The sequence below is a fragment of the Malaya genurostris genome, chromosome 2 (genome assembly GCF_030247185.1).
Source record: "Malaya genurostris strain Urasoe2022 chromosome 2, Malgen_1.1, whole genome shotgun sequence".
In the NCBI taxonomy this organism is placed as follows: Eukaryota; Metazoa; Arthropoda; class Insecta; order Diptera; family Culicidae; genus Malaya; species Malaya genurostris.
This window is the reverse complement of record NC_080571.1, coordinates 18,911,420-18,926,631: the sequence shown is the minus strand read 5'-3', so window position 1 is coordinate 18,926,631 and position 15,212 is coordinate 18,911,420. Positions and strand designations below refer to the sequence as shown.

Below are 15,212 nucleotides of genomic sequence, written 5' to 3'. Positions count from 1 at the left end.
CGAATGAAGTCCCTACTCACATTCAGTCCCCTGAACCATGCCTTTGTCGATATTTTAGGAATAATTGAGTGCATCCACCGACCCAGATAATCTATATCCCAAGAAGCTTGCTGGCAAGTGTTCTTTGGCGGGACGCGCTATATAATTCGTTGAAAGCAATTGGTCTCTCATGAGTTTCACCCTCAAAAGCACCACGTTTGGACAAACTCTTTCATTGCCTAGAATGAAACAATAAACCGGGAGCCAAAACTAAAGTAATTTGATAATTATTATTCAATATGTCGTTCAGACACTGTTTTATTTTGCCCAAGAAAAATGATTCATTTTTGCCAGCAGCGTTTGAGCGAATGGCTTCAATTGCACTCAGACTATCTGTGAAAAGAAAATAATGGTTTGGAGATAATGTGACGATTACACTCAAACTATAATGAACTGCTGCTAACTCTGCTATATAAACAGATGCAGGTTCTTGAAGCCTAAATGAGGCCGAAACATTATTGTTGAACATACCAAACCCTGTCGCTTTTTCAATTCGCGATCCGTCCGTGTAAAACATTTTCTCAGAGTCAATAGGACTGAACTTACTTGAACATATTTTTGGGATTTCCATCGAGCGTAAGTGTTCCGGAATTCCACGCTGCATGGATGTGTCGAAAAATTAAGTTGAGTCAGTGACATTTAGGAGGCTGTGACGGATAGGAATATATCTTGAAGAGTCGATTTCCTGTAACATATGGATAAAATATACTGTCATGAATCTTGTTTGAGATTGAAACTCAACTAGCCTTTCGAAGTTATTAATAACTAAGGGATTCAGTACCTCACATGCTATTAGCAGTCGCGATGAAAGCTCCTAAAAACGATCTTTCAATGGAAGAACTCCTGCCAGAACTTCAAGACTCATTGTATGTGTCGAATGCATCCAGCCTAAGGCAATTCGCAAACAACGGTACTGAATTCGCTCAAGTTTGATAATATGAGAGTTTGCAGGGGAACGAAAACAAACGCATCCATATTCCATCACTGAAAGTATCGTTGTTTGATACAATTTTATTAGATCTTGCGGATGAGCACCCCACCAAAATCCTGTTTTTTTTTTCGAAGAAAATTTACTTTTTGTTGGCATTTTGTTATCAGATACCTAATGTGTCCTCCCAACGTGCATTTGGAATCAAACCACACTCCGAGGTATTTGAAAGTCAAAACCTGTTGGATCATTCTTCCCATCATATGAAGCTGAAGCTGCGCGGGATCATGCTTTTTTGAAAATACGACCAGCTCCGTTTTTTCCGCAGAGAATTCGATACCCAGATGAACAGCCCAAACGGACAAGTGATCTAAGGTATCTTGCAATGGTTTTTGCAGTTGTCTTAGTGTACATGGGGTTAGCTGTCAATGTCATTTACGTAACAATTATAGAGGAGCGGACAGAAGCAAAATCAAATATCCATCTGTTCGAGTATTCCTCACTCTCATGTCCTACGTAACGATTCCTCATTCGACTGGTCGTATTGACAAACCTTCGACAAAATGTCTCCAATAGCTGCATTTCTTGGCTCGAAGTATGTTCTTGTACTTGGTTTCTAAAACAAGAATTTTTCAAAGTTCTGAAGAGTTCCTCATCCTCGTTTTAAAAACGTTTTGAAAGCATTTTTTTTCGCGTGTTTAGCACCTGAGCACTCTTTGTCCCACCAAGGGCTTGGAGGCCTTCTGTTAGACGATGGACCAAGAAATCGTTTGGTTTGGGCTTGTTCTGCGGCCTCCAAATAATGGCTTAATATTTTACTAGTTTGATTGTAGTGCATGAATTTTACTAGTTTGATTGTAGTGTGCATTCGGCTAGCGGGTTAGACTGTATGAATACAGATGTGTTCTTCTGTTGCTCAGTCGATCAATGGACGTACTTTGTAATCCGATTATTCTCAGTTCAAGTCACAGCGGTCGCAATCATAACCTTCTTTTTATTTCAATGAATTTCATGTCATGGAATTTTAGCTATAATATTGAATGTTCTTGCACGTAAAATTGCTCCATTTATGTGCATTTGATAAAATATAAAATCACAGGATTTTTTCGAAGTGTGCAGTGTTAATTCTACATCGTGGATCCGAGCGATATACCACTCGATACACCCAGGGATGCCAAAGGTTAAAAAAAAATCTGTGCATTGCGAAAAATCTGAAAACTTGAGTGAAACTGTATGATTACACTGAAACGTTATTCCTTCTCTGACATAAGTTCTCGTATATCGACCTATAAGATTATTTTATTTGTTTTTATTTTGATTTATTAGAAGTAAAGCTAAGAGAACTAGTATTACATTTTTTTTTGAGAAGAGGGTGGATGTGTGGGTGCAAACGAGTTTATAATAACTAATGTATAGTATGCCATGACAAATTGCGGTAGACATCATTGCACCAGGTCAAGCGAGCTGTAACAGAATTGCTTTGGACATTTCACCACGAACAACCTTACAGGTAAGAAGTGTACCGCTCTGGGTGATTCCGTTTCCGATTAATAGTTATAAAATGCACACCAGCAAGCAGCTGATCTGTGGCTGATCGATGTTGACAAACGAGGGAAAACCAACTAGTAAAAAAACTTGTACATAACACAAGGGGTGTACAGATAGTAAATAGTTCGCGCAGTGCAATATAGGTGGAACTAGTGCATCACGAAAAATTATTTTTATATGAATTTACTCATACTGTCATGTCTGTTAGTCTGTGATCATTCCACAAGCAGAGACAAAATTTGTATAGATAATAAAATTTGGGGTTCACACAACGATTGATTTTATTGAAATAGTGACAAAAGAAAATTAGGTTAGATATAGCAAATATTGCTGCTTGAAAATACAAAACATGATCATTTCCCAGTGGATCAGTTTGATTCAATCAATATTATGATAAAAATAACAAATATTTTACTTGTGCGTTCCTGTCAATTTCTTGACAAACAATTTCGTAGTAATTCCAATTTCAAAAAATAGATCGAAGTGAACGAACACTAGTTAAAGTTACTAATTGTTGCGCTTTGATTTCACTGACTTTTCAGTTGAAATAAATGAACTTAAATTTAGTTATTTTATCACTTTTGTATAATATACACACTTAGAAAATTTCGTAGAATTCGGTAATTTTTTACCGAATTTTCAACAGCTGAACGTTTGGTAATTAAATTGATTATCGATCGTTCGGTAATTGCTGAACTGTCAAACAACTACCGTAAACTTCAAACCAAATGGATAATGGGAACTGATTGTTGGTAATTTTTTGTTTGTTTGTTTTCCTTCGGTTAAAATTCTGGATTTTCGGATTCTAAAAAACGACGCAAATTCACAAAAACGAATGAAGAAAATTCAAATCTGTTGTGGCTATGGTTTTATTCTATGAAAAAAGGGTCAAATGTTCTGGCTGACCGGAATTATGAGCGCCTTCCAAAACACTGCACAATTCGTCGAGTCCACCAAAAATTACCCTCGGACGATTGGTGTAGGCAGCAAGTGGACAAGTGATACAATTTTACCATACGGACAGTATGGTTTTTACCGTACTCTGTAATGCAAATTTACTTTTACCGAAATTCTGTAATGAAAATTTACGTAAAACTTCATTTCTTCTTGTTCGTTACAGAGACTGGACGTCGTGGTGAGGACTTTCCACCAACAACAGACCATTTGCGTGGTCCGTGTTGCCTTCAAACAGTAGCAACAACATATTATCAGTAATCGCATTCAGCTTCTAGCTACTGGATCTTGATTCAGGAGATAAATTTGGGATTGGATTCTGGAACTGTCAGAATCAAAACTAATTGGCTCAAGTAGCACGATTTCTAAATAACTAGGGGAATTTGAGCCATTTATTTCTGATTCTGATGGTCCATTATAAATTTCCGAAATCCGAATCCAGTATCCTAATTTAGGATTTCAACAATTCAGTATTCTGGAGCAAAATTAGGGACATCTGTATTCTAGAACTAAATATTAGATCTTAACTCTGAATCTGAATTTTGGAATTGACTTCTGAACCAGAATTTAATTCCTGAATTCGGTTTCATAATTTAATTCCTAAATTCAGTTTCTCAATTCATGTCCAAATTCAGAACCTGCATGCTACTGAGTGTGTCTCAAAAAACTACTATAACATTATTTGTTGTATTTTTTTCACTCTCATTTGATACATGTTATGCAATTGTATGGTGGAATATGTTCATCGTCAACAAATCGTGCTTTTGTATAGATGCACCGTTAAAATTCTGGAAGCGAAAAGTTGCCAAATTCACACAAACATCTAATACGAACGATATTCTATATTCGGAAGTGTAAACAAAGCATGTCAATTTTATTCGTATTCACATCCTCCAGTTATGTCGTGATATTACCCACCCGCCTTTTGTATTTGTTTGTATAAAACCAAAAAGCCGTGCATTTCAACCTCTGTTTGTAAAAATTGATCAGAAAGTGAATAAATAGCACAGACTAACAGACATGACAGTATGAGTTAATTCTTATAAAAATAATTTTTCGTGATGCACTAGTTCCACCTATATTGTACTGCGCGAACTATTTACTATCTGTACACCCCTTGTATTAAGTAAATTTTTTTTTTTACTAGTTGGTTTCCCCTCGTTTGTCAACACCGATCAGCTGCTTGCAGGGATGCCTGATTTCATCAAAATATTTGAAAATGAATCGTCACAATAAATTATTGGATTACGTTGATAATATATTTAACTTTTTCGCGATGTTGGAAGGCAACCATTTATTTGACTCAACGTTGTTCATCTAGACTATTTTTTATTGTGTTGGTAGTTTTCACCCGAAATTAAGTGGCGGTAGACCAGAAGCAAGTAAATATTGTAACAAAACGGGTTCGATTTTGTATTGCGTTGGAGGATGAGAACTAGGCACAATTATGTGTATACACACTTAAAACCATTTCTTGAGCTCGGCATAATAAAATGCCGAAACTGATCAGCAACACGTAAATTTGCTGATTGCTCAGTAATCAATACGCATGTTCCTGAACTTCGTTAAATGTATTCACTGATATTTCGGTAAAATGCTTTACCACAGACTAACAGACAGGACACTCAAATTAGATTCTTCAATAATTTTAACGGTCATTTCGAATATTCCTTTATTTGGGACAGTACTCACATGTGTCATGATGGCGCCACGTTACCCTATCAACAACATCCTGTCTGTCATCTAGATTGTGTTTATTTTTTCATTTACCAACAGAGTTGCCATTCATACAGAATTACCGGTAATGTTTTGATTTGTTTACGTCCATGCGAATTTCTTGCAGGATACAGATTTAATACATATTGCCAAAACTATATACATAATTGTGCCTACTTCTCATCCTCCAACGGAATACAAAATCGAACCCGTTTTGTTACAATATTTACTTGCTTCTGGTGTGCCGCCACTTAATTTCGGGTGAAAACTACCAACACAATAAAAAATTGTCTTGATGAACAACGTTGAGTCAAATAAATGGTTATCTTCGCGAAAAAGTTAAATGTAGATAATAATCCAATAATTTATTGTGTCGATTCATTCTCAAATATTTTGATGAAATCAGGCATCCCTGCAAGCAGCTGATCGGTGTTGACAAACGAGGGGAAACCAACTAGTAAAAAAACGTGTACATAACACAAGGGGTATACAGATAGTAAATAGTTCGCGCAGTACAATATAGGTGGAACTAGTGCATCACGAAAAATTATTTTTAAAAGAATTTACTCATACTGTCATGTCTGTTAGTCTGTGGCTTTACTTTGCCGGAATTTGGCATAATTGCTTGCTGAATTTATCAGTAAACAACAGATATGCCGACATCAGCAGAGACGTTTGCCGAGGTTTCGGAATATGTGCTAGCTGTTGCCGAGATTCAGCACGACAGCTGTCATTTATTGCCGCGTTCGAGTGAAAAAATGAATAATCTTCGAAGAAGCGTGGAAAAACTTGCAAGTAAAAATATTGAATAAATATAGTGACATGTTTCGCTTTATAAAAAGCGACTTTATCAGAGCACTCGCGATTATAAGGGAAAAACACCCAACACGGGGCTAAAAGCGTCCTCGAGACAAAACTTTGGGGGATATGCGAAAAAATAATCCAATGCATGGAATAATTCAATAGATCAAAGTAAGTTTATTTTTTGAACAATATCGTATATGCATCATTAAATATTGAACATTTTTGTAAGCCAAAAATCAATATATATTTTTATTTTCATATTTCCAGCTCGACTCAAGGTAGCCGCATCTAGAAACGCCGCTTTTTTATGCTACATGGTTTCAGGTAGAGGCTTTAAGAACTACTGGCAACAAATTTGTAAGCCTCCTTTAAGTGTTAATAAAATGAATTTTTGATCCTGAATAGCGTGTTTATAATGTAGAGAAATTACAAACAAAATAATTGACTAGATTTTTAATTACTGATGATTCGGTAATTTATTTTTTTCATTTTTTTGTTTTATTGGATTGCCGAATATTCAGTGAACGTTTCACTGAGCAAACAGTAAATCTTATGCTGACGATTTCGGCAATATTTGACGTTTGTCAAATTTCAGGGTGTCGAGACGCTCAGTTATTTTATTTTTGCCGAGATGATTGCTGATTAATCGGCTGTGCGAATCTCGGCATTTTTTTGCCGAGACTCAGCTAAAAAATTTAAGTGTGTAGTTTTGGCAATATGTATTAAATCTGTATCCTGCATGAAATTAGCATGGACGTATACAAATCAATACATTACAGGTAATTCTGTATGAATGGCAGCTCTGTTGGTAAATGAAAAAAATAAACACAGTCTAGATGACAGACAGGATGTTTTTGATAGGGTAACGTGGCGCCATTATGACACATGTGAGTACTGTCCCAAATAAAGGAATATTCGAAATGACCGTTAAAATTATTGAAGAATCTAATTTGAGTGTCCTGTCTGTTATTCTGTGTAAATAGTTTGAATTCGAATATTTTACACTAACCACTCTGTAACTCCGGAAACGGAGCTCGGAATAAAATGAAATTTAGGAACTTTGTATGAAACTACTAGACCTATCATTTACATACACACACCGGATCCCGATTCCAAAGTCAATTTTCACAGCTATTGCTTTTTAAATGAGAAAGGCACAAAGGTTATCTAGCTAAAGAACTCAAAACGGTTCAATCTAAGCAAATGACAGCTCCATTACCTTTTTGACTCTTCTGTCATATTGTAGTATTTGATAATTATCAACAATGACTACTGAGAACTTGTCATTGCTGTCAAACTTGTGCGCATCAAAATAGCAGCCGTCAGTAGTCGCTCTTTTGCTCTAATGAAAATCGTCGGTTGAATAGTGTTGAATAAGATTTTCTTTCAATTGATTTGCATGGCATGTTATATTTTGTCTGAATTTTAGAGTTAGCATATTAAGTTTTATCGTTACGTAAATATTTCCACTTCTATATTGGGTAAAAAGTATAGAATATTAGATATGTTTACGGTGGCGTACATGTAACGGTTACATGATGTTGCGGTTATCTACACGGTGAAATATTTCATCCGTCCATGTGAGAATGCGGAGAATGCCAATCAATCTTCTAGTTTTTCTTTTGAGTACATTACCGTAAACAAAAACATGATAATTTCGGCAAATTTATTATCAGTAGGATATTATCTTGATTAAAGTTCTTTTTTTCAATTATTATATTTTCTATAAGTTTGAAAAGTGCACGAATAGCTGAAAATGAATCCAAGTCGGGTGCCAACGGTATAATAGCCATAAACTCATGTCGCCGGTATTTCAGTGATAACAAAAACATTCACTTTCAGAACAAGTTCCGGTCGTTGATCAAAATAACTAGTCTCGGAGTAGCTACATTCAGTGCAGTCTGCTTGTGTAGAGCCAACGAAAAATTCTACGATCAAGTATTTATGCCTGTGGTACGCTTAATTCCACCGGAAACGGCACACCGGTTAGCAATTTTTAGTGTAAAACTAGGCTTGATTCGACCCGGTTTCCAGGATCCGGGAATACTTCGCACTAAACTGCTCGATATGACCCTAAGCAACCCGGTCGGAATCGCAGCCGGCTTTGACAAACAAGGCGAGGCTGTATGCGGACTAAGCCGACTTGGGTTTGGTTTTGTGGAGGTCGGTTCCGTTACGCCAAAACCGCAGCCAGGCAATCCCCGACCACGAGTGTTTCGGCTAAACGAAGACAAGGCAATTGTTAATAGGTAGGTATTTATAATACGGATGGCGTAACGGAAACATGATGAAGAGTTATTTATATTCAGATATGGGTTTAACAGTGACGGTCATAAAGTTGTGTACGAGCGACTGAAGAAGGCTCGCAAAGATTGTGGCGATGGTGTTATGCTGGGTATAAACTTAGGGAAAAACAAATTGTCAAAAGATGCAATTCGTGATTATGTTAAGGGTGTTAGAAAGTTTAGCAGTCTGGCTGACTATCTGGTCATAAACATAAGTAGTCCAAATACTCCCGGTTTGAGGACAATGCAAAATAAGAGCACGCTCCATGTGCTGCTAAGCGAAGTACTAAAGGCTCGGAGTTCGTTGCCTGAATCGGATCGACGACCGATTCTTGTCAAACTAGCACCGGATTTGTCTGATGAAGACGTCCAGGAGGTGATATCAGTAGTAGAATGTAAAGAATATGCCGTGGATGGCCTTATTATATCTAATACCACTATCGAGCGACAGCCCAGTTTGAAGAGTATCAATGCCGGACAGTTGGGTGGGTTAAGTGGAGTGCCACTGAACCAAAAATCGACCCAACTAGTAGCGAAGGTTTACAAATGGACCGGCGGGAAAATTCCAATAATCGGCGTCGGTGGAATTTTCAGTGGACGCGATGCGTACGAAAAAATCCTGGCCGGTGCCAGTGCCATTCAGCTGTACACGGCATTCATTTACCACGGGCCACCGATCGCAATTCGGGTCAAGCGGGAACTGGAACAGCTCCTTCGGGACAATGGCTACGAAAGTGTCCAACAGGCCGTTGGGAAGGAGGTGGATAGATTTTTGTAGTGTCGAACCGCAATGAAATGTACAAGTTATGAAATATATATATTTTAAAATGAGAGACGGTTTCGAATTGTTTGTTGTTTTCTAAAAATGTGATCCGATTGAAATATTTTCCGTTTACGAATTTTATATTCATTGACAGAGATGGCATTTCACCAGAGTGATAAACGCTAGAGTCAGATTTCTGCCACACCGAGGATGAAAAAAACGAAGCACCGCACAAAGAGGAAAGCGCACTTCTTTTCAGTGTCGAATAGACAGCATTTGAGTGTGTGCTTGTGGTTAAAGCAGCTGGCGCGAGTGAAACACATTCTCTTCGCATGAATCGCTCACACGCGCTCTCGTCTAAATACACCCAAGTGACCACTGGCGCGTGATTGTGAGCGAACACTTCTGTGAACTTCAATTAATAGAGAGTAGATCTGGTCTTGCTATGAAAAATTTGCAAGGAAAACCGAAAATTTTACGATAAATTGTTTTATTTTGCTGATTTTGCGTGTCCACGCTTCATCTACGAAAACCATACAGCAGAGTGCTCACCGGCGTGTACACCTCTGTGAAAGTATTTGCATCCATCTCAGAGAATTTACTAGCTAATGCTCTAGCACTTAGGTGCGATTCAGTGGAAGAGGTAAAAGAAAATCGCACTCATGATGCGTGCACACTTACACAACAGTGGTATATAAATGTGAAAGAGTAGAGCTCTCGTTGAAGTTGTCAGTGCGAGGGGAGAAATTTTGCTTGCTCTTCGTCACACAGAGGAGATAGACATCTCTGTTCATTGATTGTTTACCGAATTATTATATATCAACATTGATGTTTCGTACTTGGTCTCTTAGACTCCTTTTCCTCTTCCTCTCATGTATACCGTTTTCGACTTATTTATAGCCAGTTCGATGCACCTTCGGCTTTCAGTCCGTTGTATATTTTGTATCTTCTCAAGATTATATGTCACAGTATCGCAATTGCTGCTATCGGTGTTGTTGTAAGCATCGTCATAAGGATAGTTGTCGTAGCAGACGTAAAACGCTGGGATCGCTTAAAACAGGTATAGATTTTTTTTTTGGGAGTTGTTTTATCTGATGACTCCCAAGGCCTATGAAAGTGGATAGGTTTTTGAAGGTACTTCAAAGTGGTCCGTTGATTCTCGCATGTAATCAGCGATTGAATTGATGTCTTCCGCTTATGAAAACAATGTAAGAAAAAATTAACTTCCCAAACGATTACATAATATTTTACCTGACAAAAATGACTGTTTTACGAACATCCCTTAAAACGTACAGAATCTTCACATACAACTTACGTGAGTTGACGCAGTGAATTCTCCAGATATAAGTAGTCTGGATATTTTATTTAAAAAATCTATTCAAACGCTGCAAAGCAAAAAGAATTGTGATTTTCAACTAAATTTTTTAACTTTGAAGGTTTTGTAACTTGATAGCCTAAAAGTAATAGAGATAAATAAATAGGATTCTTGACTTGAACAAAAGAATTATATTAGAAAATAAAATAAAACATATGAAAGTTTATAAGATTGGTGAAAGCAACGATGGATAGAGTGATGTGCTACGTCCGAGTATCTGGGACGCTCTCGAGTCCCTTCGAATCTCGGAAAGGGCTACGGTAAGGTAATGGACTCTCTTGCATCTTGTTCAATATTGCCTTGGAAGGTGTGATTCGAAGAGCGAGGATCGACACGAGTGGCACGATCTTCCGAAAGTCCGTACAACTGTTTGGCTTCGCTGACGATATTGATATTGTGACACGTAACCTTGAGAAGATGACGGAAACCTATATCGGACTGAAAACCGAAGCTAGGCGTATCGGACTGGCCATAAATGCGTCAAAAACAAAATACATTATAGGAAGAGGCTCTAGAGAAGAAACACTACGCCTCCCACCACGAATATTGATAGACAGTGACGATATCGAGGTGGTTGACGAGTTCGTTTATTTGGGCTCACTGGTGACCCCCGATAATGACATTAGCATAGAAATTCAGAGACGTATTTTAACAGGAAATCGTGCGTATTTTGGACTCAGAAAAAGCTTTCAATCAAGAAAAGTACGCCACCGCACGAAATTGACCATTTACAAAACGCTCATTAGATGGGTTGTTCTCTATGGCCACGAGACCTGGACTATGTTGGCAGTGGACCAACGCGCCCTTAGTAGTTTCGAAAGAAAGGTACTGAGGACCATCTATGGCGGAGTGCAGTTTGAAGATAGAACGTGTAGGCGGCGTATGAATCACGAATTGCCACAGCTGCTAGGAGAACCACCCATCGTACGGACAGCTAAAATCGGACGTCTACGATGGGCTGGGCATGTCATAAGGATGTCGAACGACAGCCCAGTGAAAATGGTTCTTGAATCTAATCCGACTGGTACAAGAAGAAGAGGAGCGCAGCGAGCAAGGTGGATCGATCAAGTGGAGGGTGATCTCAGAAGCATCCGTGCCTTGAGTGGCTGGCGACGAGCAGCCATGGATCGAGTTATGTGGAGACGTATGCTTGATACAGCAAAGAACACCCCAAGACTTTAGCTATTAGGCAATGTAAGTAAGTTTATAAGACCATCAAACTACAACACGCTTCTTCTCGTACCAGTATTGTACTTTGTTTGGAACAGTAACGGCATGTTTACTTTGATCGAGGCGAACTGAGTTCTTATGTTGTTTCAAGACAGTATTGTTACGTAAATGAATAATTTTGTATATTACCAGTTTTACATCGTTTGTATTTCATTAGTTTATTTGCAATTGCTATAATAAAGAATAAAGAAAATAAACTACGCAAAACGTTGATTGAATGATCGTAGAAACCGTCTTAGATCACTGGAAGACGCTGTTCTAAACGGCTTACTGCTCCCACAGAACTGCGCGAAACAGATAATACTTTTTCTGGAAACGTTTACAGCAATGAAAACCAAGGGGCAAATCACTCTAAACTTTGTCTGAACTCAAACAAGTTTTACCGGGAGTAAAAAAGTTTAGCAGGGATCTCGCTGGATTAGAATGGGATTAGAGAAGTTTAGCCGAGATCTGGAAATGCATTATTTTGACATAAGAAGCTGTAAACGTGGGAGCAGAGATGCCAGATATTTTCATAGAAAATCTGTATTGCTTTGTATAAAAAAAACTGTATTTATCTGTATTCACTAAAGGAAGGAAATTTCGGAAATAAAATGATGTTTAAAAATATTATACCATTAGATTATTGTTATAGAATGGCAGATGCAAGGAGCATTCCTTTATATCGTAAGTCCTTGCCGCACTGACAAGAACATTCAACGACGAAATTTAAATGTTTTTGGTATCAACCACAATTGAATTGTAAATCCAAATACTTTTTTCGTTTGAAAATGATGACTTGAAATTCGAACGCCCAATACGCAACGTCAAGTCAGGTCATACAACTTTTCAGTCTGACAATAAAGTTTCATGACGCTGAACGAAAAAATATTCATTTTAATATGGGCAATCAAACACGCTCAGACGGAAAAGTTTCATTATTTCTTTCTTACTTTTTGTGGTATCTGTATAAATCTGTGTTTAATTTGAGAAATCTGTTTAAAACCTGTACTCTGAATCAGGCGCGTATACAGGGGGGGGGGGGGGGAATTTAGGGGTTCAAACCCCCCCCCCCCCCGAAACAAAAAATTATAACCCATGGGAAACATTGTGATATAAATTGTACATGTGTTGATTTATCACCATGTTCTAAAACCCCCCCCCCCCCCCCCCCCCCGAAAATTTTCTCTGGCTACGCGCCTGCTCTGTATTAAATCTGTATGCGCATGTAAAAATCTGTATAATACAGATAAATCTGTATAAATGGCATCTCTGCGTGGGAGCTCGAATGACAGATACACTTCAAACAAGATTAGGCAAAACTAGGTTGGATTAGTTTTAAATTACCCAAACTTATCTAGACTAGTTTGGATTAAATAAGATTAGAGAAAATTATTTTGGAATGACATGAGTTTATTAGTATGAGATTGTCTAGAGTTTAGAGTGATTTGCCCCTTGATGAAAACCAATAATCAGCTTCACGTGCACATCCAAACCGTAGTCAACGGCTTTCACAGTTCAATAGCTGGGTTATTTCAGATAGCTAATGTTCGTGAGTTTTATCACAAGTGACTATAGATGACACATTTCTTCAACAAAAACCTCTTCTTCACCGTAACTTTGCTACGTCTCGATAAATTTTTCCTCTTTTTGTTTGGGCTCGTTATTAACTGGAAAGTTCATCATCTCTGTCGATTGCATTTTTTTTCTGTTCCGTTTACTAGCATCCGTCGTTCTTTCATGAATCTTCCTATGTTCTTTCAAATGGCAACTTTCCACGAAACTTTTGCCACACACATCACAACCGTGAGGTCGATCATTAAAATGCCGACGTTTGTGTTGAGTCAAGTGTCCGCCTCGCAGGAATTGTTGCCCACAAAGATCACATTTGTGCTGTCGTTCGTCCGTATGAATACGGATGTGGTAATTTAGGTGAGCATTCTTCAAGAACCCTTTTCCGCAGATGTCACATTTGAAGTTACGATCACCGCTGTGAATGAGCGTATGCTGAGTGAGATCTTTCGCCTCGAGAAACACTCTACCGCAGTATTCACACTTGAACATGTGTTCAACGAGATTGATGTCGATGTGCGTACGCTGATGACGCTTCAGGTTGCTTTTCGCGACATATCCTTTACCACAAACATCACACTTATGGGGACGCTCGCCCGTATGCTGGAACGTGTGACGTTTCAGTTCTTCGCGTGATGCAAATTCCTTACCACAAATATCGCACTTGTGCGGTTTCACCATCGCGTGGGTGAAACTGTGCCGCGTAAAGACGTCGCTGCCGATAAACTTTTTGCCACAGATTTCGCAAACATGTTTCATGTTGTCATGGCCCATTTTTCGATGCTGCTCTCGTTGTTCAAACGTTAGAAATTCTCTGCCGCAGACCCGACAGCGATATCGTCGTTCGCCAGTGTGAATTCGTTTGTGTCGGCTCAAATGGTCATTTTTCATGTATGTTTTGCCGCAGAGATTACAGGAATATGGTCGATCACCGGTATGTACGCGCTCGTGGATCGTCAACAGTCGCTTCATGCTGTATGATTTATTACAAATTTCGCATGTATAGTTCCGGGGACCAATTACATTTTTTCTGTCAACAAATTGAAGGAATTCTCACATCACAGCACATGACAAGCTTCATCGTACTTTGATAACAATATTGTTTAACTACCTACCGTTGATTTGCTACGTGATCCTTGTCAGGTGATATCGCAAAATTCGGGTCATCGCTTTCAATACTTTCCGGCTTTACGCAAAATGAAGGAAGCAGTGCGATTTCGGAACTATGTTCATCGTCGAGGGCACACACAATAGGTGTATCTGCAATTTCAGGATGTCCGCATTTAACAGTTTTTACCACTTCAATTTCAACTTTGGACTGTATGTAACCCACAGACATTTTAATATTTATAACTTAAATAAATACCAGCATAATGTAAACAAAACGTCTAAAAAAAACTAGTGAGATTTGAGTTGAATTCATCAGCGGCCCTTACACGAGAATTCACGCTTTTTTTTTTAGAACGGCCAATAAGCCACCTGTCAACTTCCACTTTCGAAAGAAATTGCCCATCTGTACTGAGCTATACTTTTTCGTTTGTTTGTTTTTCGTGCAAATATTTTTCTACAATCACCACATTCCGTTGTTGCTTGCTCTTGACTTCCGGTAAATCTCTCAACTCTCTCTCTCTCTGTAGTCCAGTGCAAAGAAAGTCCATTGGACTATAAATGAAAATTAACTGACAATCGGCGTCATCTCAAGTGAGGTGACGCCAACCAGAAAGAAGAAGAAGAAGAAGAAGAAGAAGTTGTTTGTTCTTGAAGTTCACCATTTTTATCTGGAGTATTCAAACATCTGACACCGGTATGTTAGCACCAGACATTTGAAATTACTACAATTAACCCTTCGTTTTGGGTACCAAAAACTGTGATGTTTTGGCACGTGAAAGATTGAAGTCGAACTCAGATGACACTCAATTGAATGCCGATAATCGCCTATAATTGCACCGTTTATCCCGTAGCTAGTGCGGCGTAAAAGAAATTGAGGAAAAGCGTTGTTGCGGAGAGCTCGAGGACGAA

The 15,212-nt window shown here is 38.4% G+C and overlaps 2 protein-coding genes across 2 annotated transcripts; one reads left to right on the top strand and one right to left on the bottom strand.

Annotated features, from left to right (window-relative positions):
- Window positions 1-7,574: 7,574 nt before the first annotated feature.
- LOC131432284 (dihydroorotate dehydrogenase (quinone), mitochondrial) lies at window positions 7,575-9,116 on the top strand. Its single transcript, XM_058598470.1, has 3 exons — window positions 7,575-7,769; window positions 7,832-8,238; window positions 8,299-9,116. Exons 1-3 carry the CDS (start codon window positions 7,746-7,748, stop codon window positions 9,050-9,052), a joined length of 1,185 nt encoding a protein of 394 aa, XP_058454453.1. The 5' UTR covers window positions 7,575-7,745; the 3' UTR covers window positions 9,053-9,116.
- Window positions 9,117-12,796: 3,680 nt separating this feature from the next.
- LOC131432423 (zinc finger and SCAN domain-containing protein 12-like) lies at window positions 12,797-14,672 on the bottom strand. The gene is made up of 2 exons (XM_058598670.1): window positions 14,309-14,672; window positions 12,797-14,223 (listed from the first exon to the last, which is right to left on the bottom strand). Exons 1-2 carry the CDS (start codon window positions 14,530-14,532, stop codon window positions 13,245-13,247), a joined length of 1,203 nt encoding a protein of 400 aa, XP_058454653.1. The 5' UTR covers window positions 14,533-14,672; the 3' UTR covers window positions 12,797-13,244.
- Window positions 14,673-15,212: the final 540 nt, after the last annotated feature.

Excerpts from the sequence above, each read along its gene's own strand:
- LOC131432284 (XM_058598470.1), top strand. The coding sequence starts at position 7,746 with ATGAATCCAAGTCGGGTGCCAACG. Across the intron at positions 7,770-7,831 it reads ATCCAAGTCGGGTGCCAACG|AACAAGTTCCGGTCGTTGAT; the intron begins GTATAATAGCCA and ends ATTCACTTTCAG. Across the intron at positions 8,239-8,298 it reads GACAAGGCAATTGTTAATAG|ATATGGGTTTAACAGTGACG; the intron begins GTAGGTATTTAT and ends ATTTATATTCAG.
- LOC131432423 (XM_058598670.1), bottom strand. The coding sequence starts at position 14,532 with ATGTCTGTGGGTTACATACAGTCCAAAGTTGAAATTGAAGTGGTAAAA. Across the intron at positions 14,224-14,308 it reads GATCACGTAGCAAATCAACG|AAAAAATGTAATTGGTCCCC; the intron begins GTAGGTAGTTAA and ends ATTTGTTGACAG.